The sequence below is a fragment of the Camelus dromedarius genome, chromosome 5 (assembly GCF_036321535.1).
Source record: "Camelus dromedarius isolate mCamDro1 chromosome 5, mCamDro1.pat, whole genome shotgun sequence".
Taxonomy (NCBI): Eukaryota; Metazoa; Chordata; class Mammalia; order Artiodactyla; family Camelidae; genus Camelus; species Camelus dromedarius.
In genome coordinates this window covers 69,235,233-69,259,953 of record NC_087440.1, presented here as the reverse complement: position 1 = coordinate 69,259,953, position 24,721 = coordinate 69,235,233, and the positions used below count along the sequence as shown (strand labels likewise).

Below are 24,721 nucleotides of genomic sequence, written 5' to 3'. Positions count from 1 at the left end.
TTTGGGCTCCACAGGTCCACTAAGCAGAGAAGAAAAAGAGACTGCAGAATTCTAGTGTAAAGTAAATTTATTAAATTAAATCTTGAAAATATGTGACGGTCTTGGGGAAATATGTTGACTTTTCATCAACATAATCTGCAGAAGAGGAGCATTCACTTGCTTGCAAAAGCCATAATCTGTTCCTGGAGGAAAATCAAACAAAGGGAGTGCTACTCTGACACTGTAAGGCATGAGGATGGGTAAGGATAATACTTTAAAATAAAATTAAAGCAAAAATTTAGCATTAAGTCCCAGATAGATTCTCCTCCCAAGAGTCTCTCCAAACTGTCTTTAAATGGAAGTTTCTCAGGAATGAAGCTGGCCAAGCAGCAAAAGGAGTTTAAGCATTCCTTATCTTTAAAAGTCCCTATTCACTATTATAAGCCCTTCTTATGTACAGTTACTGCTTAAAAGTGGCCCTAGTACCAACAAGTCCAGCAGGGCCATTTTTGCTCATAATAACTGGGGAAAGTACTCAGATAAAGATGATAATTTTACAGCCAAGAAAATTAATTCAAAGAAATTATAAGACTTATTGACAAAAGTCATTCCTCAGTGAGCAAGACTCTTGGAAAGCTGGGAGCAATCTCTTACTTTGAGTGGAGACACTGCATTTGTAGCCTGCAAGCCCCACGTCCTGAGCAGCACGAGCGGAGTGGCCCTGGTGGAATAGAGCCTTTTCAGTAGGTCAGTAGCAGCTAGAAGAGCAGTGTTGTGACGCTGTCGGTCTGTCTCATAACTTGTGAGGTGGCTCATGGAGCCTGGAGGAAAGAAGAAAGGTTAAATCCCTAATCCAGTAGTGAAGTTTTCTTTCCTAGCAAACCAGGTTCATTTACGTCCACCACATCTGGCTACTGCGGGCCATTTTCCTGATCGCCCCTAATTACATGACCTCAGGATTCCCTTCTCAGTTACCTGAATCCTTACCTAAGTCTCTTCCATTGAAGGCTGCAGTACTGAGGTGATGGACCAAGCTAGAGATATCCCCAAAGCCCATGTTGACACCTTGTCCTGCAAGTGGATGGACTCTGTGGGCTGCATCCCTAAGAATAAAGCAGAGTTCAGGTGTGGCCTCCAGTACAGAGTGAAAAAGGAGCTGCCCCGCTCTGTTACAGTCTTACCCAATGAGTGCCAGCCGAGGCCGGACATACTCCACAGCATGTCCCAATCCAAGAGGAAACAGTACTCGGCTTTTGGCGTCCACTCTGGCTACACTTGGGGGCAGCTGGCGAGCTGAGGCCTTAGTGGGCTTCAGAAAGGCAACTGCATATTGCAGCATGGAGCCAGCCGAGTCGATGAAGTCCGTGTGGTTAGCATCACTCCACTGAGTAGCATCAGCCACAAAACAAAGTGAAATTTCATAAGTGACTCAACAAGGCAACCCTCTATAACCACAGCCACGGGTAATGGTATCTAACATGCCTAAACTGATCCAGACCACACGCGACAAGTCCCTCAAATGCAAAATGCAACTTCCCGTCACTCTACACAGGCTTTAGGATCAAGCCAAACTGCTCATGAGCTGCCCCGTCTACCACTGAGCTTCACCTTTCACTACTCCTACCCTCAAAAAGCACGTGCCAGTCACAAAGTAGCTCTACAACATCCTCTTGCCTCCACGCTGTCTCTGCTTAGGATGCCCTTCCACTTCTGGTTCACCAGGATAACACCTCATAGCATCCAGAAGCTGTCACCTCTTTCTGCAAACCTCCCTCCAAACCTTCCTTCATGTGTCTTCCTCCTCCATGCTCCCACAGCATCCCATGCATACTTCTATCACTGTACCAAAACTGTCATGTCTACTTTTCTCCCTCACTTGACTATGAGCTTTCTGGAAGCAGGGACTGTGTCTCATCTGTCTATCTCCAGAGCCTTCTACATAGAAGCACTAGCAACTTGCTGAATGAACATATACTAAATGACCCAGAATGGGTCATCATTTATCTTGGAAGCTACTTCAGTATGTTCAATTCCTTTTATTCTTGTTGTCACTGTAGAGCACTGGAGCCTACGTTCTTCACTGTAAACCGGTGGGAAGTCATCAGGAAGGCAGTAGAGTTCGGTGGTTAAAAGCACAGGCTAGAGCACCAGCCTGATTTCAGAACCCAGCTTTGCCACCAGTTATGTGACCTCAGGCAAGTTACCTCTCTAAAGGAGCAGAATAATAGTACTGACCTCAATGGTTCACTGAATTAAACATATAAAAACATGTAAAACTCTTCACCTGTACCTGGCACACAGTAAGTGCTTGATAAATGTTACCAATTATTATTATTAGTGAATTTAAATAACGTGGCATTTGAGCTCCAAAAATACTGGTGTGTATATTATCTACAGGCTGTGTCTACTCCAGAATAATTACCATTTGTTGAGTACCTATAATGTACTAGGTATGTTCCAAGCCTTTTACATAAATTCTCTCATTTTAAGTTTTTAGACTTTTACTGTTTTTAAACCCTGAGAGGTTAGTGATAACTACTTCTATTTTTCAGGAGATTAACAAGTAGAACCAATGCTGAACCCATCTGTCTACAAAGCTTAGTCTTAAGCATCCCCCCGCCCCCCCACTGAAATGTGCTCAGCCCCTCCCTGGGAAGACTTCTGAAGAATCAGGCCTCAAGCAATCCTACTCCTGGGCATATATCCTGAGGGTACTCAAATTCGAAAAGATACATGCACCCCAATGTTCACAGCAGCACTACTTACAATAGTCAAGACATGGAAACAACCTAAATGTCTATCAATAGATGACTGGATAAAGAAGTTGTGATATATTTATACAATGGAACACTACTCAGCCATAAAAAAGAATAAAATAATGCCATTTACAGCAACATGGATGGACCTAGAGATTGTCATTCTAAGTGAAGTAACCCAGAAAGATAAAGAAAAATACTATATGATATCACTCATATGTGGGATCTAAAAAAAAAAAAAAATAGGACTCTAATGAACTCATCTACAAAACAGAAACAGACTTGCAGATATAGTAAACAATCTTGTGGTTACTAGGGGAAAGGGGTGGGAAGTGATAAATTTGGGAGTCTGAGATTTGCAAATGTTAGCCACTATACATAAAAAGATTTTAAAAAATTTCTTCTGTACAGCACAGGGAACTATATTCAGTATCTTGTAATAGCCTTTAATGAAAAAGATGATGAAAATGAATATATGTGTATATATGCATGACTAGGACATTGTGCTGTACACCAGAAATTGACACATTATAACTGACCATACTTCAATTAAAAAAATAAAATAAAAGAATCAGGCCTCAAAGGTTCAGGTACTTAGAATCTAGTAGAGTTGTTCAAAATTATTCAAGTACCCTAACCTAAAAAAGTTTCTTATCCAAGTAACTACCACTTTCAAGTCAGCGTAACAGCAGCCCACAACCCTCAGGAGAGTACACAAAATTAATTCCTATTGTTACAATTTCCCTGAACCTCCTCCTCCACATAATCCAGATCAAGTGTTACAAATTCAAAGGGGCAGCTGGTTGGTTATTCCTTTTTTCTTACTCAAAACCACCTTTCTGTATCTACCCCTGCAACAAATCATTAGCTGGTGATACTCACAAAAGCAGAGTTAATGGCATCCACAAACTTTTCCTCATCCATGCTGACCAGCTCTGCTGCATGTTCATGGGACGTGGACCAAACCAAGGAACTCAAAGTGTCTGAGAGCTGTGTCAAAAGACATTGATACCAAACGCTAACTAAAACCTCTGTTCTTATGAGCTCCCAAGCATTAAGGAAGATAAGGAGGGGAAACAAAGGCACATTCCCTCAAAACCAGAAAAGGGCTGAGAGAAAGTGAAGTTCTAAAAGAGGAAAGCTGGACACGTTGAAGCAGCCTAGGCAGAAGGACTTACCGGGAGCAGAGCAATGGGCCCAGAGGGAAGAAATCTCTGCCAAGCTACATTGTTCTCTGTGGCCTACAGTAGAGAGAGGAGTTCTTGTGAGAAGTACCTAGCCGATAAAACACGAGCAGGGCCTCTAGCTGGTGGGCTCAGGTTCTCACCTCCGATAAATGCAGAGTAGCCACAACAGCAGACTGGTCATAGTTCCAGCTAACATTCTGGATTCCAGCAGCCTGCCGCACTCCCGAGTTGTGACCATCTGCACCGATCTGCATGGAGACAAGCGCCTACTAAGTCTTATAACTTCTTAATAAAAGAAACTCTTCCATAAGTTTGTCTCTGCCTCCTAAAAGCTTTCTCTTGGCAAGCCCATCTGTGGCAGGCAACTCTTTACCATGCCTGCCTCACTCACAGCCCCTAGAGGGGTAGCCTACATATGTGATCCCTGCTTCAGCTAACAGACCAAAGCTGGGCATCTGACCCAAGAGGTGCCAGCCAGAGGTTAAACTCAGCCAAAGTCTCTCGATATTTGAACTAGAAAGCAATAAGGCAGGCACTGGAGCTGAACAGTCCTGATGTAAGGTTGGGAATGGCTGCCATCTAAAAAGGGGCAGCTGATGAGCAGAGAGAGAAAAAAATGGGAGCTGCAAGAAGACAAGTGCCTACAGGACTCCTGTGAGGGAAAGAACAGCCTCAATTTCTGACACTGGTTCTTGTCCCTGTAAGGCCAGCTATCTTTTATTTCAAGATCTACAATGGTCCAGGAGATTGCTTCCTGTACAGGATTTACAACAGGACCATCTTAACTTGAGCTGGTTGGAGTGGGTACCAGTCCTAATAACCAAAAGCTTTACCTAAAATTAACTTGAATTACAGTATAGATCTAAAACTAGAGACCCCAGAATCTAATGAGATGTGGATATGCAAGACCCCTGGCAAAATAAGAATCTTCAACTACCAACAATTTGGTCTGGAGGGTGCTGCCATCACCTAGGGTAATATGAACCCAAGGGCTGGAGTCTGCCATGGAAAATGGATAAGGCCAGGTGTAGCCGACTGCTTTGCTCCTGTAGAGAACGGTCACACGGTCTAGGGAGGTCAGAAGAAAAAAAAAAACAAAACATCAGACAGTTGGCCCATACAGGCTGAGGGAAAAAATTGAATAAAGCAAGGCCCCAGGACAGCTTATCATGATCTTATCATTTACTCCTAAATAAGGAAAGTCAAGATCTAAAAAGTAACTCATGTGATCAATGCTACAGTCTAAGAGCTGATAAATGACAGAGGCCACAGGGATGAATCAGTGTCAAAAAAAGGAGAAAGCTCTCCCTGAACTCTCACCTGCACAGGCACTTTCTTCCCGTCTTCATGCTCCTGCTCCTGAGATTCACTCTACGCCTAACCCTACACGTGCTTTCAGAGCAAACAGGGCAGGGACACCACAGGCTCAAACAAGTTCTCGGTTTCACAAGACTTTTCTTCCCACTGGAAGTCACTTTACTTTTCTGATCATAAAAATTATATGCTTACTGTAAAAGTCTGAACCAAGAAGAAATGTTTAAAAGGAGGGAAAAATCACCTTTAATCACACCACTCAGAGACAAATACAGTGAAGCTTTGTTGTACAGCTTTCCAGACAATCTCCTACATGTGTATATGCACACGTACACACCCCCGGCACATACTCACACACACAAGTGAGATCATATGACACATACTTTGTTTCACCAATATATTATGGGACACGTCTCTAAGTGATTATTAGATCTACATTATCTTTAAAAGCTACATGGAAGTTCATTCCATGGATGAAGAACTATTATCCCATATCAAAAAGCATTTCACTTGCTTCCGATTTTTCTCTCCAGAACCCTAAAATATTTACAGATCATATACACATGGAATCCAGAGCATATAAAGAACTCTTATAACTAAAAAATAAAGGCAAATAATCTAGTTTTAAAATGGGCAAAAGATTTTGAATAGACATTTCTTCAAAGATATACAAACAGCCAACAAGCACATGAAAAGACAACATTATTAGTCACCAGGTAAATGCAATCAAAACTACAATGAGATACCATTTCAGTCTCTAGGGTGGCTATTAAAAAAAAGGGTTGGGAGGAAATAAGTGTCGGCGAGGGTGTGGAGAAACTGGAACCCTTATATATTGTTGGTGGGAAAGTGACACAGTGCAGCCTCTTTAAAGTTTGGCAGTTTATGAAAATTTAAACATAAACCTATTACATGACCCAGCAATTCTACTAAGTGTTCACCCAGAAGAAATGAAACATATGTTCGCACAAAAACTTATACACAAATGTTCACAGCATTATTCATAATCACCAAAAAGTGGAAACAACCCAAATGCCCATCAACTGATGAATGGATAAACCAAATGTGACATATCCAGTGAAATACTACTGGGCCTTAAAAAAAGACTGGAGTACTGATACCTGCTACAACATGAATGAATCTCAAAAATACATTCAGTGAGAGAAGTCAGACACAAAAAAATACATTTTGAGTGATTCTAGCTATACGAAATGTCCAGAATAGGCAAATCTTGAAAGACAGGAAGTGGATTAGTGGTGGCGGCGGGGGGGACGAGTGTAAATGAGCACGAGGTTTCCTTCTGAGTGATAGGAGTGTTCTAAAATGATACTGTGGTGATGGTGGCACAGCCCTATAAACATACTGAAAATCACCGAACTGTATACTTAAAATGGGTGAATTACATGGTATGTAGACTATACCTGAATAAAGCCATTCTTTACAAAAAAGAGAGAAAGAATAACCCTGAGATAACCATCAGAGAGTTTACTTACGGTGTACATTACCATCTGTAGAAGGAAGGGACCATTCCACTAAGCCCCAGAATAATTCTAAAGCAGTTCACCATCCAGGGAGTGAAGGGAAGATGGAAGGGACAGGAGCCTCACCTGACACAGCCTCCAGCTGCCTGGTGAGAGCATGCAGGACGACATCGTTCTCCACTACATAGCCCATGTCGTCTAAATTGTCCTTATCGAACATTATCAGGGCCTCTGAGCAGCCATCCCACACCTGGAAACCACAGGGAAAGTATGCATTATAACCTAACGAAAAGAAAACATTACTGCATTCAGAAACTGAGTACTAGCTTTTCCAAGTGACTGCAGCAGAAAAATCACAATTTGTCAGTCCCCCTAGCAGGAGACACAAAGTGAGAAGAAAATTCTCTTGGGAATGCTCCCCCCAACTTCCTTAGACTGAGTGTAAACTCTGTCTGAATTCTTCCCACATTTACAGAAAACCTGGAGAATGTGGACTTCAAATATTTTAACATAAGACACACCGAGATGTCTTGCCAAAACTGATAAAGAAGGCACCTGCATTCGCCGAAAGGCTCTGTATCTCATGTTGCAGATGTGGTCCCAGGCACCAAAACCTACAAAAGAAAAGATCTATATATAGACCAGAGCAACCTCAAAGGACCTGCGTCTCTCCTGGGTTCCTCTTTGTCCCTCCTTCCTATTAAGTAAGTGTTCTCCAAAAATAGAAGAATACTCTCCACTTCTATCCTGTCTGATGCTAGGAGCTAAATCACTCTGTTCCCCAGTTCGGATAATACAGCACAAAAAAGACCCAGCTTTCACGATCAAAGGTCAAATCACACTAAAGTGGGGGAAATAAAATAGGAAACCAAACCATAGTGTCCTTTTCTTCATCATCCTATTGAGGTTACAAACTCCCTGGATAAAGACTATTTTTTTTGTCCACAGCACTAAACAGATTCATTTATTAAGCACCAACTATGTACCAGATACACTTCTAGGTACTGAGTACATAGTGGGAACCAAACAGACAACCCCCTGCCATTCAGCAACTGACATCCTAGTTGAAGAGACAGACAATAAAAAAAAATCACATAATAAAATATCAGGTAGTGAGTGTTATGAAGAAAAACAAAGCAGTACTAGGGGCTAGAGAGTGATGCAAGAGTCTAATTTTAGATGGGGTAGTTCGAGATAAGGTGGCCTGCAGGAATAACATTTGGCAGAGATAATCTGCTAACTGGTTCGTGTGCACACACCCGTCTATACCCTAAAAGCATTCAGTACTCAGGCTCCTCGGCACCCTAAGGGAATGAAGAGAGTGCCGCTCCTAGAAATCCTAATTAGTTCCCATATTCCACCATTTCATAATGACCCAACATCATAAGTCCACATGGACCCACATGTCCCAAGGATGTCTTCCTCAGACTGGGAGTTGACAAATGAACAATTCCTGGGGTCCCCATCTTCAACTATGCACTAGACTATCAAACCCACCCTCTTGCCCCACCAACCTCAGTGAGCCCCCTCCTCACCAAATGCTCTGGTGACTCAGCCCTATGGGACACAATGGAAAGTCAGGAGAGACAGGAGATTGGTTCTTTGACAAAGGATCTTCTACTCACTACTGAGAAGGGTTGCAGAGCCAGGGGAAATGGAGCTGACCCTATTGCTGTAAGTTTCTGGCAATTTCCCCAATACTTTCTTTGGACCAGCTTCTAGCAACAGGACTTTTTTGTCACAAAAGTGAGTATCATACCCTGAAAAAAAAAAAAAAGGCAGAAGCAAAATGTTACATCATTTCAGGAAAATCAGAATTTATTCTCTTTCACATTTACAAGAGAAGCAACAGATTAATTCCTTAGATCTTAGGATACAAATTTCCTACAGAACACACAAAAAGGAAACACTGTGTGGAGTCCTAAGCAGTAACGGATATCACCATTTCAGCCACACAAACCACTGCACCCTCGGCTGTAAGGGCCTCTTCCCACAGTCCAACACCCATCACATGTGCAAAGAAGCAAATAATGGGCAAACTCATAATGAGTGAACAGAATGCCCCAGAAAGGAAGAATGAAGAAAGGAAGGCTGCAGTAGTTAGATACTAGATACATATAATCTGCGAAGTATAAAGTCACTAAAAATTAAAAATCCTGTTCAATAGAAAAATGGACTTAATAAGCAAAATTCATTGTCTCAAAATTAAATCAGAAGAGTTTGTAAATGAAAAGGGGGCCAAAAAAACCCACATCAATTGTGTCTATAAATCTGGTCCTAAAACACCTGTATAGGAAAGTAAGAAGGGGACTTGGGGACTTTGTTATTGTGTGACCACAGCACAGACACAAGTTCCCACAGAGTCTCAGAGGAAGACAGCGGTGAGGGAAAAGATAAGCAGAGAGTTGCTACTGTTGCTACTGCCAAGAAAAAAGAAAACAACAGGGATTACCAGAAAGTAGAAACACGGCAGGTTTTAATTAGTCATGGTGAGAGAAACCCCACAAATCCTGACCCCTCTTTCTATTTTGGCATCTAAACGAGAAGAAAGTCATTACTAACACACAACAAAGTATGAAGATCAAGGCTGGCTCCAGGCGGAGAGGCAGCGAGAGGCGCTGAACCCACCAGATCAGAACAGCCCCGCAGAGGACTGCCTTGTGGTCCATCACACCTCCAGGCCTGGAACTGACGGTCCCGGCTCCAGCCGAGTGTCCCCTGCCACCTCCTCCCTACGGGTCCTGCTCGCTCAAGCCTCACCCCGCGGCAGGGTTCTTCACAGCACGCCGGCGCACCTCCACCCCCGGGATGGATCCGCTGCTCCTTCCTCTACGGTAGCTTTCATTTCATTCTTTTTTCTAATAGTTATTTATAAATCTTCCTCCTTTGCTAGATTTCTGAATTCTTTGGGGGCCAGGAATCACTTCTTTCCTTATGGCTATCTATCCCCAAAACCACATGCTATTACCTCCTCATCCATAAAGTATATACTCACGTTTTAACAGACATTTTTGTTAAATGAGAGACCAGAAAATTAAGAGGAAAAGAGTCAGATTTCCAAACACATAAAATATAGCCAGGTTCAATATTTTATTTTTTAGCTATTTAATATAATGTTTTAGGAAACTCAAGAGAAAAATACTAGAGAGTATCATTTACAAATAACAATGTGGGAGGGAAATACGGATTATTTCAAGTCTAAAACATAAAGTAATGTGATTTTGAAGGCGAAAATAATCAAGGAGAACATAAACTAACTTATGGGGAAGTATGAAGAGCCCACTGGAAATTTTTCACATTTAAAGCAGCTGTCAAAAATTTAGTCGATGTTGAAATATAAAGGTCAATCGGCATATAAACTATTGACAAGGAATATTCTTTGGGATACACACCATGATGATCAAGGGGAGACATTAGCATATACAAAATCCCAAGCAGGTAGTTTACTTGACTCAACAGGGACTTGTCCAGGGAGAGAGTCTCCTCACATTGTTCAGTCCCATCCATTCTATGGGGAAAAGCAGAGGCTTGCTTAGTGGATAAATTGCATGAAAAATATCCAAACCTCATGTTTTAACATTCAGTATGTTCTCTGAGCATTTTTCCCCCTCAAGGAAATTAGCTGGTGTGTGACTTTTTTTTTTAACCCACTCTTGGTAGTTTTGACTGACTTAGAGGCAGTGATTCTTACAACCTGATGTATTCAGCCCATGATCTTTCTTTGGTAAACTTACAGAGAATTCTGTATTACAAGTATCTGCTTAAAGTCAGCCTTGACTTTAAGAATTTATACTTCTGTGGAAAAGACAGAAAAATAAACAATTATAAAACAGAATCTTCTGTTTAAGTTTATAAAAGAATTGCTGCTTTTCCTCCTTGGGCTGTGGGTAGAGGGGTGAGGAAAAGAACAAAACAGGAAAGAAAAAAAAGTTACTACAAAGAAGACAGCAAAATACCCATGTTAACATTAAAGTCTTAGTAAGACTAAAAAAATTTTCAGGTACATATCATACAGAATTGTACAAAAAGTTAAGAGGTAAAGTCACTACAAGACAATTAAGCTCTCTCATTTCCCAGCATTTCTCATTCTCAAAGTGTGGTCTTCAGCTCTCCTGCATACATCTCTGGAGGTATTTGTTAAAAATACAGGCTCTTGGGCCCACTGTGGGCAAACCAAATCAGAGTCACTGGAAGTGAAACCTGGGATCCTGATTCTAAAAATAGGCGCCACAAACTGGTAACAATGACTGTCTTTGAGAACTGGGTGGCTAACAATCAAAAATGGAAATCTTACTTTATATACTCTACACAATATACCCTAACCACTTTGTATTTCAAAATTCTTTCTATGTGTTATGTAGCTGTCTTAGTTATGTAAAACCCCAAACCAAAACAAAACCAAAAAACCCAGGTGATTCTTAAATGCATTCAAGCTTGAGAATCACTACATTAGTCCACTTACTAACAGGTACTACCAAAATGGTTATAAGACTGATAAGTTGGACTTTACGAAAATTAAAAACTTCTGTGCTTCAAAGGATACCATCAAGAAAGTGAAAAAGCAACCCATAAAATGGGAGAAAATATCTGTAAATCATTTATCTGATAAGGAGCTTATATCCAGAGTATATTAAAACAAAACAAAACAAAACACCTCCTACAACTCAAGAATAAAAAGACAAATAGCTCAATTTAAAAATGGGCTGAGGTTCTGAAAAGAACCTTCCCCAAAGAAGATATACAAGTGACCAATATGTGTATGAAAGAATATTCAACATCATTAGTCATTAGGGAAATACAAACTAGGAGATACTACTGCACGACCACCAGGATGACAACAAAAAGACAGTAACAGTGCTGTCCAGGATGTGGAGAAATTGGATCCCTCATATATGGCAGGTGGGAATGATAAATGGTGCAGCCACTTTGGAACACCCGCAGTTCTTCAAAATTTTAAATACTGAGTTACCATATGACCCAGCAAATCCAATCCTAGAAATTTATCAAGATAACCAAAAGTATATGTTTACATAAAAGCTTATACACAAAATAACAGTAGCATTGTTTGTTCTAACCCCAAAGTGAAAACAACCGAAATGTCCATCACCTGATGAATGAATAAACAAAATATGCTATAGTCATACAAAATATTATTCAGCCATAAAAAGGAATGAATTACTGGCCCATGCTACAACCTGGCTGAACCTTGAAAACATTATAGATTCCATGCATATGGAAAAGTCCAGAAAAGGCAAATCTATAGAAATAGAAAGTACATGAGTGGTTGCCTAGGGTTGAGGGATTGAGGGTACATGGGCAGTGACTATTAATGGGTTTGAGTTTCTCTTGGGGGGTGACAAAAATGTTCTAATATGTATTGTGGTGATGGCGGCACAACTCTGAATAAACTAAAAACCATTAAGTTATATGCTTTAAATGGATGAACGTTATGGTATGCAAATTACGTCTCAATAAAGCTGTTTAAAAAACCACCAGCACCACCTAGCTCAAAATTCTTTCCAATGGTGCCCATAACTAAACAGCCCTGGGCGGGTCTGTTTTCCCACGTGTTGGAAGGACTCCTAAGGTCCCTCCCACTTTTGACCCTTCAGAATTCTGAAGGAACAAACGCTTGCCCCGGGGCTCCTGTGGGTTAGGGAATGGACCACAAGATCCGAAACGCTCGAACATTAGGCAAACAGTGCCAGGATTCCCACGGCCCTCATCATTCCTCCACGGCCCCGCTCCCCGCCACTACCAGCGTGGAGATGCGCTTACCCAAGGCACAGGCCATGGCGGCGCCCACAAGGCCTCCCCCCGACACCACGACATCATACACGGTGTCTGCCGAGGTGCCGGCCCATCTCCGGCAGGAGACCAGCAGGTCTCTCCGGGCAGCAGCAGGGGCAGCCCCCCACCGGCTCCCAGCCAGCCAGGCCGCCATGGAGTTGACCTGAGCTGTAGTTCGGACCTGATTAGGCCCGCCTCCGGTCGCTCTTCCGGAGCAGAACCCTCCAGTCCCGACCGCTTGAGCCACCGCCTCAAAACCGGAAGTAGAACATGCAAGCGAGTAGGCCAATCAGAAAACGATCCTTGCCTGCTTGGGCGGGCTGGATTAGAGGCTGTCTGGGAAGGAGACTTCATGTATCCCCTGGGAGCCAATCAGAGGCCCAAGCTAGAAAAGGGTGGAACCTGACTCGCGTAGCCAGCGCCGCAACCGCGACAGTCACTGCTGCAATCTCCGCCAATTCTGTCTCTGCCTGGCTGAGAAGATGACCGTGGGGAGGCCTGCGGGAGCCTCCGACGGCGCTCAGTGGAGCCGTCAGGTGAGGAGAGAAAAAGAAGGGGAGCAATCAGGTCTGCGCCCGGAAAGGAATCCCTACGAAAGGAAACTGTTTGACGTTGCCTTGGAGACAGACGGGCGGGCGTGTCACAGGGGTGTGGGATTGAAACTAACAGCCTTTATGGGCGCAGAGGTGGACTCAACTCTGGCACCTGAACCGCTAGGGCCTTACGTCAGGCTCTTCATAGAACCATAGCGATGGCCCTCAGTGTTCACTTGTCCTCTCAGCCACCCCAGGACTAACAGCACGATTGTTGTCTCCATTTTGTAGAAGAGAAAACTGAGGCACAGAGAGATTAAGAAATTTGCTCTCAAATCCATAGAGACAGAAAGTAGATTGGTGGTTGTTTAGGGCCGGGGGCGAAGGGAGTAAGCGTTAGGAGGGTTGGGGAAAATAGGGAGTGACTGCTAACTGAAAGTGGGTCTCATTTGGGGGTGATTAAAATTATTCAACATTGATTGTAGTGATGCTTGCACAACTTTGAATATACTGGAACACAATGAATTGTACGCTTTAAGTGAATTATATGGTGTGTGTGAATCATATCAATAAAGTCGTTTAAATTTTTTTCCCCTAAAATCACACTCTTCAGTAGCAGAGTAAGGGCTAGAGTACATACATATCTTTGACTCAGAATCCAGTGCTCTTTTCAGTATTAGAGCTGGACCTTAAAGAACCCAGTTAAACCATCATCATAGGTCACTTGGAGGCCTGCAGTGGTCTGCCCCCAGCTGGTTTCCAGCTGCAACCAGTCATCCTGTGAAGTCCCATCTGGCCTCAGCCTGCTTCTCTAAGGATATCTCTCACTACTGTCCTCCAACCACACTGGCCCTCTTTCTGTTTCTCCATGAGTCAGATTTGTTCCGGCCTCAGGTCCCTGCCTCAAGGCCTTCACATTTGCTTTTCTTTGAACCCAAAATCCTCTTGGCCCAGATCTTAGTAAGGTTGGCTTTTTCATCAGACGTCAGTCTAAAACTCCTCCACAGTGAGAAAGTAAAAATCATACCAGGACTGCAGAAGTACAACTCAGACTGTAATAGACCCAGATGAGGCCAGCAGCAGGATCAGCAGAAAAGTGTTTCTCACAGGGCCACAAGGTATCTGCAATATAATACCCCTTCCTTTTAAATAATTGTATTTACCTATCAGTTATTTACCCAGACCTACTTTGTTCTTGTCACCTTTCAAATAAAAATTGCTCAGTCACCCACTTACTAAATTGTGCCCTCTTCATGACAGTGTCCATCCAGAGTTGATCCCTGCTTCCCCTAACACTCCTTAGAATCATTCAGGACAAGCCAACCCTGGGAAAAAACCTCCAACCCTAGAAAAAAGCCCCCATTCCCCACCAAATTCCCTATATATATTCCCTATATATAATTTCCTGTGGTGTACTGTATAATGTATACATTACAGATACATTCCTAGTGGTCTTTATGTGATGTGCTTCTATCAACAGAAAGGCTTCTCATAGCCACTCCATCACTCCATAATCTCACAGTTTTATAGCTTCCATTGAATTTATTATCATTTTATATTGTCTGTCTCCCTTCACTAGGATGTAAGATTCATGAGAGTAAGAACTTTCTTTGTCTTGTTCTCAGCCTAATGCCCTAATTCACATTAGGCACCCAATATTTTCTGAATGAATGGAGCATTTAAACTCTGTTGGGTTTCCCACTTTCTAGGACTCTTTCGGCTATACCACATTGTCTCTCCTATTAATTACTCATTCATAGTAACAGTGGAAATTAGCCAGATTATGAGGAAAGCAGAGGTGTAGACAGCGAAAGGGGGAAAAGGAAGATTGGCAACAAGTAGGTAAAACCCAAGTAGGGCCGGTCCCAGACCTGGCCAAGGTCACAGGTAGGATTCCTGGAGTGCAGGGGTGCATGGTGAAAGAAGGTACTCTGTAAATGCTCACCACACTGCATGAACCAGCTTTAGCTCTCTGCTTCCCTTTCCTGTCCTTCCACCAGGCACATCCCAATATGTGAAATTTCTTTAAAGCAGGGAACACATTTTTCTTTGTTTCTCCCCAGTCCCTAATATACAGAGGCTTATTTAAAGTGAAATTAATGGTTATGTTTTGAAACTATTGTTTGACTCACAGTCTATTCTATTTCATTTTAGATATTTCCCCCCAAATCCTCCTCAGACACAGAGGCAGAAGAGGAGCTGTCTGGGGATGGGCTGGTTTTGCCCAGGGCTGGCAAGCTCAGTGAGTTCCTCAGCTCAGAGGAGGAAACAGATTCTACTTCTGACTCAAGTGGGAGCTTTTACGAGACCCTGCAGGCTCTAAGGCAAAAGGGCAGGTGGTGCCTTTTGGAATCCCTTTGTCCATCTGACCCAGGCAGTGGTGAGAGCCTCTCTGAAGATGATGAGGACCTGGAGAGTTTCTTCCAAGACAAAGGCAGGGGGAAGCCGCAGGTGCAGTGCCCTCCGTCTCCAAGGTAAGGCGCTGCAGTTCAGCTGCCTCACTGTGTACTACTCTGGCCAAGTCACGTCGTGACTCTGGGCCTCATCTTCTTCCTCAGTAAAACAAAGACCACTTCTAAAAGTTGCCACCTACCCAGGCTCCAGCTCAGAATCAGCCAAACATGTGTTCTGTTGCCTACCCAGCAGTCCTAAATCACTTTGGGTAACGCTTAGTCACCTGAAGCTTTGGAATCGATTTAAGAGATGCCCTTCCCAAGTCTCTCCCTGAGAATGGTAACCAGGTCCATTTTCCTTGGCCAAGCCCTGCTATATGCGTGTATACTTTATCTCATTTAATATTATTTTTGCCATTCTACAGTTGAGGAAATTGAGGTTCCAAAAGAACCTTGCTCAAGGTTACACAGCTGGTAATTGTTTGAAGCGAGATTTGAACCTGGGCCTGACTCTAAAGCCCTCCTCTGCATTATTGCTCTCTTCTCTCTACCAGTTAAAAATATTAGAGTGTATGTGGGAATTCTTGGATCAATTCTGAGAAGAGACTTCCTACTAGGGCGGCTAGGATGGCCTGTGGGAGAGAGGGAGGCCCAGTTGAAAAACATGCAGGCCTAGAGGCCTGTGGGGCTGTGATGAGAAAGTAACTGTGATCTACTGGAAGGAAGGAGCAGGGAGAAGGATCTGGGAAGAGCCGGGCCTGGCTGCCCTGTCCTCCATGCACAGAGCTGCCTTCTCCCCCCAGGTCTGGCTCCATGAGGCGCTGCAGCTCCTTGAGCAACCTGCCCTCCGACGTTCCCAAGGTTCAGGCTCAGCCACCCTTGGGCTCCAGGCCTCCCTCCCAGCACAGAAGCATCAGTTCCTGGGCTTCATCCATCACCGTCCCTCAACCGTTCCGCATGACGCTGCGTGAGGCCAGGAAGAAGGCCCAGTGGCTGGCCTCTCCTGCCTCCTTTGAGCATGAGAGGCAGCAAGCCCAGAAGCAGGGCCAGGAGGAGGCCGAGTGCCACCGGCAGTTCCGGGCACAGCCTGTGCCTGCGCACGTCTACCTGCCCCTCTACGAGGAGATCATGGAGCGCAGCGAGGCCCGAAGGCAGGCAGGGATCCAGAAGAGGAAGGAGCTGCTTCTCTCTTCCTTGAGGCCCTTCAGCTTCCTGGAGAAGGAGGAGCAGCGAAAGAAAGTCGCTCAACAGAGGGACTTGGCCACCACAGTTAAGGCCAAAGTCCCCAGGCAGAAGGCCACCAGAAGGATCCCCAAGTCCATTCTGGAGCCAGCCCTCGGGGACAAACTCCAGGGTAAAGACATCCTTCCTGCCCCACTGCCTACTCTCTGGGGGTACCAAGCAGTGCTGTGGAGATTTAGTCAGGCTCTGGGTCAACGTGACTTAGAGATGAGCTGTTCAGGTGGACCCGCTAAAGGCTACACTCAGTGCAGACCACAGGCTAGGGTTGGGGTCTCTGTACAGTGGGGGCACCTAGTCAGGATAGAGGAGTGAGAGGTCCTACAGCACCCCCAGTTCATCCTGTGACCTCTGTCTCAGAGTGGATGAAAGGCCTCTGGCAGCACAGGTGCCAGAGCAGAGAACCAATGAGACATCTGAGGGCCAGCGTAGGCCAGTGCCACCACCAGCCAGCTGCCCCCAGGAAAAGCCCCTCCCCCATCATGTGAGGTACTCATTTCAAAAAGTATAGCTCAGTTAAAGGGCTCAGGCTCTATTCACTCATTCAGTAAAATGTGCTACCCTCCAGGGGTGAATAAACAGACATGGGAGGGAGACAGGTGATAGACAACTAATTACAAATGTGGTAAGTCGCTTGCAGGGATTAAAGGGATTAAAGGGGGAAGCCTAGGGATCCTATGGAGCATGTAACAGGGACCTGACTTAGTGTGGTGTGGCGTGGAAACGGTTAGGGAAGGTCCCCAGGGAAAGTGAGCACTAAGGCTGACCCTGAATGATGAGCTGTGGTGAATTCGGTGAAGAGGGAGGCAGAGTGTATCAGGCAGGGGTAATAGCATGAAGAGAAAGCTGAGCATATTCAAGGCACAAAAAGGAGAGGGTAGAAATAAGGAGAGTGTAGGGAGGGAGAGACTGGCACAGGCCAGACCTGGGGCCTTGTAGGCCATGGGAGGGAGTTTGGACTTCATCCCAAGGGCAGTGCGGAGTCACTGAAGGGTTTTAAGTAGGGTGGCTCATAATCAGATATGCAGTTCAGAAAGCTCACTCTGATTGCTGTGGAGATAATTCAAGGGGGATGGGCACAATGGGAAGCATGGTGATCTATTTCAGTAATTCAATTGAGAAATTATGAAATTAGTAGCAGAGAGGATGAAAAGAGCCTGGGCCAGAGAGAGGTTAAAGAGGAACCTGTGACTGATGAGATGAGAGAGAGAGGAGCCAAGAATGATGTGGGCAGTGGGCTTGGGCAATTGGGTGTATGGTAGGGCCTCTGCCTGAGATGGAGAGACCTGGGAAAGGACCAGGTGACTGGCCCATCTCTCCTGCTTTGTCTCTGAAGAAAGAACTATGGAGGGCACTCAGTAAGTGTAAATAGTAGCTGCTTCTGCAGCCTGATTGGCACATAGCAGTGGTGTCCTGGTCATTCATTAAGGAGCTCTCCAGAAAGAAAAACAAAGCAAGCTGATTTGTAATGTTTGCCATTTTCTGTGGTATAAATACTCCTATCCTGGCCAATTTCAAGCTTCCAACATGATGCCAACTGGCTCACAAAATTCCTGAAAAGTGATTGATTGGCTCCAGCCAGCACACTAACTGCGAGTGTTTAAAAGAGGAAAAGTTCTCTAAACCTTCTGGTATGAGGATTGGTCCCCGCTCACCCACCATCACTACAACTTCTTCTCCACAGAAGCTGAGCTCTTGAGGAAAATTCGCATCCAAATGAGAGCCCTGGACATGCTCCAGACAGCCTCCTCCCCCATCGCCTCCTCCAGGAGCCGGACTGACCCACGGCCTCGAACAGCCTCCCGAACCCAGGAGGAAAAGCTTGGCTTTCTGCATACTGACTTTGGATTCCAGCCTCGGGTGAATCCTGCTGTTCCTGACTATGAGGGCCTTTACAAGGCCTTCCAGAAAAGAGCTGCCAAGAGAAGAGACACCCGGGAGGTGACTCGCAACAAGCCCTTCTTGCTGAGAACCGCCAGCCCGCGTCGCACTCAGAGGCCCTGTGATGCCGCTGCCTCTGAAGGAAGGAGGGTGAGAGGCCAGGCCGCTGTGGGAGGGTCAGGGCTGAGGCTGAGATACAGGCTGATACAGGATGGGCCAGGGTAGAGGGCACTTCTCATGATATTTTCTGTCTTAATTTTTTTTAAAAAACACTGGCTCAGCTGTAAGCAGATTCACAGTTCCTAAAAATTTAAGACCACAAGAATACTTCCCTTCCTTCCCTCTCTAAAGAGGGATTTTTCAGAAATAAATCCAAGCAAGTCTGGGAGTAGGGAGTTGCCATGTCCCAATACCAATTCCAAAGAACTCTTCTCATTTGATCAAAAACTCTGAGACTGATATCCAAGTCTTGGCCCTGTTACTAAATTCAAGATCACACTGCCTTTGCCTTAATCCCAAGAAAAAAATGAAGATTCTGTCTGCCTAGTCCTTCACTGAAATTAAATTCTAGTTAAGATAGAAACTAATTGCCCAGGCTGTCCCACCAATATCAGCCTTCATTTCTTCTAGGAATCTCCACAGCCACCTGCCACACCCCTGCCAAGGAGTCATTCTCTGAGTGGCCTTGCTTCCCTCTCTGCTAACACCCTTCCTGTGCACATCACAGACGCCACCAGGAGGAGGGAATCTGCAGTCAGGTGAGTGGTCAGGCTGCAAGAGACTCACAATGCTTGGATCTTGACCCAAATACTGGAAAGCACTCCGCTGCTGGACCTCCTCTCCTGTTATCAGAGAGACCAAAAGGGTGAAGGGGATTCTCTGATCAGGAATGCACATGACCTTCCACGCTCAGTGCTGGAGGACACCTAGCCATCACTCAGCAAATATTCTTTGTGCCAGGCACAGTTTTAAGGCTGGAGATGATACCTTATGGAACCTATAGTTTAATACCTAGTCTGAAATACAGAAAAGCAAAAAAGCAATATCATATCTTGTGAGTAGTACAACGATGGGGGAACACAGGGAACCATGGGGGCATTGGGCAGCCTAGGGCAGCAGTCTTTTGTAATAGATGTCTAAGTTGAAACCTGAAGAATAAGGAGTCAGCCAAAGGCTGGAAAGAAAGAAATTTCCAAACAGAATAACATGGGTGAAGACCCATAGGTGAAAGAGGAAGGAAGCCATTAGGAACAGGAATTCAGAGCAAGCACAACGGCAGAGGGCTGACCCTGCTACAAAGAAGGCGAGGCATCCATTGCATATATTTGAGATTCTCTTGATATTCATCTTGGGGAACTATTAGAAGTTGATTGGGAAGCAGGAGCCTCCTTATTTTTAACTCTTTAACTGACCTAACTCTCATACTGGTATTCTTATCCAGCCAGCTTTCCAACAAGAGTTCCTCCACTAGGCCTCTAAGCTGAAGTCAGAAGAAGAGGTCATGGTGTAACAAGCGGCTTGACCCTGAGAGATGACTAGCGTCTCAGTGCCTTCCTATGGGGCTCACAGAGGAGTACACAGAATCTACTTGGCTCTTTAAGACCCACAACAGGGATTTTAGAAATGAATTTAGAATCCAAGGGATACTCCCTTCTTCCTCAAATTTCATAGCCAGAGCTCTAAATCAAGGCTAAATGCTTCAGTATTCAGAGGTCCCACTAAGATAGGTTTCATGAACCAGAAGTTGGCCCACCTACAGAGGATATCCACATCCACATCCTAGCGATAGGGAGTTTGACATATTAGCAGATTAAACTTTCGTGCCCTCCTTCCCAATAGGTCCATTTGAATATAAACACCCAAATGCGTGTAAGAATATTTTAAGTTACATGTTTTTCAGTTCAATTAATGAACTTCTCCTGGGGTAAAAACTCAGTCTTTAGTGCTGGGAAGGCTTCATCTACCAGTGCATATAATCCCAGAATCTTAATTCTTTCTGAAATGCCAGTGTGGTAAATTACTCACTCTCATAGAAAACACCAACTGACTTTCCAGAGAGGTAACTTACATTGCTTTTGGGTATGCTCAAGTTGGTCATCTGTATTCTTTTTTTTTTTCCCGACCTCTTCCCATTAGAATTTCACTTGAAAAAAAGGACAAAGCAAATGAGAGTACTCACTGGTTGGAGATGCACAAAAAGAAGTGTCAATCAATATCTAAATCCGTGACCTTGCGTGCAAAAGCCATGGATCCCCATAAAAGTCTGGAGGAGGTGTTCAAAGCAAAGCTGAAAGAGAATCGGTCAGTGTCCTCCATGTGTCAAAGGGATAACTGTCTTGGGAGCCAACAGGTCATTGGCCTTGAAAATGGCAAAATGGGATTATTACATCAGGCTCCTGTAATCTCACAGAACCAAGGATTTTTCCAGGCACAGTTAGGAATGTACAATGTCTGTGGGAGTTATTCTGCTTAACTGGAATGAAGGGCATTCTGGATTGGCAAAAGCCAGAATTTGTTCTAAAAATCTTGCTAATTCCAGGAACAATGACCATAAAAGAGCAAAAGAGTATAAGAAAGAATTGGAGGAAATGAGGAAGAGAATACAAGTAAGGCCCTATCTCTTCGAACAAGTTACCAAGGTAAATCTAAACCATCATTCATTTTCTTTCTGTCTTGGATGAAAGGGCTCTTAGAAATTTTGAAACAGTTTAATATCTGGATATTAGAGATTTCCTTTAGTTTCAGAAAGATTCTAAATCTGGTTCATTTTATTACTACCGTCTATCCCCAAACGTTGTTTGGACTGATTTTATCCGAGACTGGATTCCAAAGGCATCTATAAAGGGATAATTTACTTCCTGGGGTTTTCACTATAGCCTAGCTTTCAGTTTGAATCAGAGTGGAGGTTAGATCCCAGAAACACAATTGACAGTTTGGCTGTGTTAAGAGTATCTTTAACTTGCTAATGTCATCTCTCTTCTGCAGTGCTGGTGCCCTGGGCATCCCCAGCCTCTACAGCTGTGGCACACATATATGTCTCCAGGGGTTGGGGTGCTCACAAGCACCCAACAAGGCCTTTTCCAGAATAAGTGGCTTTCAGGCTGGAAGAATTCCTTTAAGATATTCCCTAGACTTTTAGGGAAGTCGGACTCAGCTGACATCCCTACAGAAGCTAGGGACTACTTGAACAGCCTTAGAAAGGCCACCATCTCAAGGCAGCTTTGGGCTGCATCAGGCTCTGTAGATCTCTCTCCTGTCCAGAGTTTCAGAAAAAAGTTAGGATTCCCTAGTGACCTGGTTCCAAATGCTGGGCATTATCTGTCTTATAGCCAGTGCATTGTTTAGGCATTTCCTGGGTCCAGTCCTCCCCAACACACTCACACACATGCTGGACTGTCTTGGATTTACTTAGCAACTTGCACTCTCTCATACTAACCTTTGCTCTTTATGTTAGCTTTTTTAAAGCAAGCTCACTCTCAGATCTCAACAGATATCTCACTACTCTAGGAAAAATACAAAGTACTCTATGTGACTTTGCTCTTGAACACTTTAAACAAACTTTTTTGGTCTACCATGCAGACCATCCATCCTGTTAATGTCACTAGTGCAGTGTTATTTTTGTATTTTCAATTTGTTATATTTTAATGTTCCTAATGATGGTGTGGTTGCTTCTAAATCTTAAAATGCTTTTAGTCCATCTTTTTCATTTGGGTCTCACTTGGTCTTCCAGAAATCTAAATACTTGCCTTTCAAAGGTGTGGCTCCCAAATCAACAGTTGGCATCTCCTGGGAGTACTAGAAATACAGAATTCCAGGCCCCATCTGAGACCTACCAAATGAGAATCTAATTTTAACCCGATCTTCAGGTAGTTCCTTTGTACTCTAAAGCTTGAAAATAAGGCTCCAAGTAATTTTCATGCAAATCTGTGCCCAGCACTAATGGGGGTTGGGGTGGGGTGGGAAACCAGTATTGTTAAGCAAGCAATTTAGAATTATCTGGTAATTCACCTATGGCAGATTAACTTCCATTCCTCAGGACCTTGCCAGGAAGGAAGCAGAACAGCGGTATCGAGACACCCTGAAGCAGGCTGGGCTGGACGAAGACTTTGTGAGGAACAAGGGTCAGGGTCACCGGGCTTTACAACGGAGGGAGCAGTCAGAAGTCCATGATTGTCCCAGGTAACTGCAGATACTGTGGTCATCCTGCAGCTCTTAAACTGCATCTCTAGTAATGCCACTGGGAGGAAGCTTTAGAACAGTCACTCATATTTTGAGGTCACAATCCTATAGTACTGAGTACTGATCAAGAGATCTCTAAGTAACACATTTAAAGTTGGTGAATAAAATATAACCACTGGATGTTAGGTTTAGATTCCTTCGGTTTGAAACAGATCATTTTTCCAATTCCAGTCCAATGCCATCAGTCAAAAGTACTTCCACTTCACCTTTGAAGAAAAATCGTGTATATATTTTACTTCCTCTAAAATGGTACACTTTATTTATTTATTGGGTAAGTAAAGACAAAACTCTCTATAGACCCACAATAAAAGCTCGAATATCCTGAACAAAGTCTTTCTTTTCCCTTCAGCTTGGTCACCATGGCTTGTTAAAATCAAGCACTTTTTAAAAGTTAACTCATTAGCACCACCCCCTCCACTGGTGTCTTATAAGGCAAAAGGAGAAAAGTACAGTATCTCTATTATTCTCAATTTCTTTTTCTTTTTAAGTCCTAATAGCCCTTCCCCTAATTCCTGTCTGTTTTCCTCCTAGAAATTCGCCTTTATACCCCATACAAAATAATGATAATGTTGAAACCATCCTTAAGCCTGACATAATGCTTTCTTAAAATTTTTAAGTTTTATAATGCTCTAATTTATTCTGCAGCATTAATGAAACTACAAAACTCGGCATCAGGAATCCACAGCAGGATTTAGAAGAATCTCTAGAACCGCCTACAAACCCCAAGAAAGAACTGGAGGAGCTGTCTTAGGACTTACCAGATAATCTCCGCTTTTGAATAATATCAAGTAGCTAAGTTGGGGTTGAGTCAAGGCAGGCAAAACTTGGGTTTTGAGTCATGGTTACTTTTGGAGAATGGGGAAAAGAAAAGTAGATAACAGAGAATGGTTCAAGTAAATCAAAGTGAAGCAGCTCAGTGAAAGAATCAGAGCTGACTAAGGGTTTTTGCTTTGTGCCTCACACTTAAGCGTAGAGGTCCAGAAAAAAGGGCACAAGCCCAGTACCTACAGGGGCTGGTCAAGAAACAGATGGGTCGAAACAGCTGGCTGTAAGACAGCAGGAGATAGCAGAGACTGGAGACTATCAACCCTGCTGGAATACAGACCCAGAATTGCCAGATAAACCACATTTTCAACAGAACCAGAAATCTGCATGTTGGCAACTAATTTATAAATTACTTGAAAATAATGCGTGGGCAAAACAAAACATTTATATATCAGGTTTAGCCCATGGGGGATGACAAGTTTGCAGCCCCTAATACAGGATTTCTCAGCCTCAGCACTGTTGACATTTTGGGCCAGAGGAGCCTTTGTTGGGTGTTGGGAGACGGAGCTATACACTGTAGGATGGTTTGCAGTACCCCTGGCCTCTACTCACTAGATGCCAGTAGCACCCCCTCCCCACTTGTGACAACCAAAAATGTCTGCAGATATTGCCGTAAGTCCCCTGGGTAACAAAATGTTCTCGGTTGAAAACCACTATTCTAGTATAAAATAAGGTTACTGAAAGCCAAAACTGGCATTTTAAGAATATAAGTAATTGATATGAACTCAGTCTATGTAGGACAGGATGATTATACATGTCATTAACAAATTAAGAACTATAATTATTTTATTTTAAACAATTATTAATTCTTTGCTGTTAATCTGTTTAGAATGTGCCACAGTGTCCATGTGTGTATTGTATCAGCATGAGGTTTATTTTAATAAATTTGAAACCTCTAACAGCCATGATTTTCTACTAGTCAGTGATCTTTATTTTTCTTTCCACCAATAATTAGATATTCTCTCTCAGTAACTCTAAAGGCAGGATGATAGCAAGAGTGCCTGCTTTAACAGAATAACCTTTCTCATGCTTTTTAAACTGTCTTTCTGGCAATATTAAAAAAAATCACCAGATGGTCCTTTCTGGTGATGACAAGCGTGATAC

At 43.6% G+C, this 24,721-nt stretch overlaps 2 protein-coding genes across 3 annotated transcripts; one reads left to right on the top strand and one right to left on the bottom strand.

The window, feature by feature from the left end:
* Positions 1-49: 49 nt before the first annotated feature.
* On the bottom strand, positions 50-12,715 carry COQ6 (coenzyme Q6, monooxygenase). Of its 2 annotated transcripts, XM_031454025.2 has the most exons (13): positions 12,496-12,636; positions 10,110-10,225; positions 8,343-8,477; positions 7,273-7,331; positions 6,844-6,967; positions 4,860-4,990; positions 4,063-4,170; positions 3,914-3,976; positions 3,618-3,725; positions 1,161-1,363; positions 967-1,082; positions 634-800; positions 50-182 (listed from the first exon to the last, which is right to left on the bottom strand). In XM_031454025.2, the coding sequence occupies exons 2-13, from the start codon at positions 10,222-10,224 to the stop codon at positions 153-155; spliced, it is 1,359 nt and encodes a 452-aa protein (XP_031309885.1). In that variant the 5' UTR covers position 10,225; positions 12,496-12,636; the 3' UTR covers positions 50-152. The 2 variants fall into 2 exon arrangements, with proteins under 2 accessions (XP_031309885.1, XP_010974825.1); XM_010976523.3 differs by lacking the exon at positions 10,110-10,225 and having other exon boundaries at positions 12,496-12,715.
* A 139-nt stretch (positions 12,716-12,854) lies between these two features.
* FAM161B (FAM161 centrosomal protein B) lies at positions 12,855-24,525 on the top strand. Its single transcript, XM_010976531.3, has 9 exons — positions 12,855-13,043; positions 15,195-15,514; positions 16,237-16,787; positions 18,357-18,703; positions 19,184-19,311; positions 20,690-20,854; positions 21,093-21,192; positions 22,590-22,732; positions 23,438-24,525. Exons 1-9 carry the CDS (start codon positions 12,990-12,992, stop codon positions 23,541-23,543), a joined length of 1,914 nt encoding a protein of 637 aa, XP_010974833.1. The 5' UTR covers positions 12,855-12,989; the 3' UTR covers positions 23,544-24,525.
* Positions 24,526-24,721: the final 196 nt, after the last annotated feature.

Bases quoted from the DNA above. Each gene is read 5' to 3' on its own strand.
- COQ6 (XM_010976523.3), bottom strand. From the start codon at position 12,661: ATGGCGGCCTGGCTGGCTGGGAGCCGGTGGGGGGCTGCCCCTGCTGCT. The intron at 4,991-6,843 runs GTGAGGCTCCTG...TGACCTCCCTAG, and splicing joins GCAGCTGGAGGCTGTGTCAG to ACCGTGTGACCGTTCTCTAC. The intron at 1,364-3,617 runs GTGAGTATCACC...GATGCTACTCAG, and splicing joins ATGCCATTAACTCTGCTTTT to TGGAGTGATGCTAACCACAC.
- FAM161B (XM_010976531.3), top strand. From the start codon at position 12,990: ATGACCGTGGGGAGGCCTGCGGGAGCCTCCGACGGCGCTCAGTGGAGC. The intron at 21,193-22,589 runs GTAAATCTAAAC...TCCATTCCTCAG, and splicing joins TCTTCGAACAAGTTACCAAG to GACCTTGCCAGGAAGGAAGC. The intron at 22,733-23,437 runs GTAACTGCAGAT...TTTATTCTGCAG, and splicing joins GAAGTCCATGATTGTCCCAG to CATTAATGAAACTACAAAAC.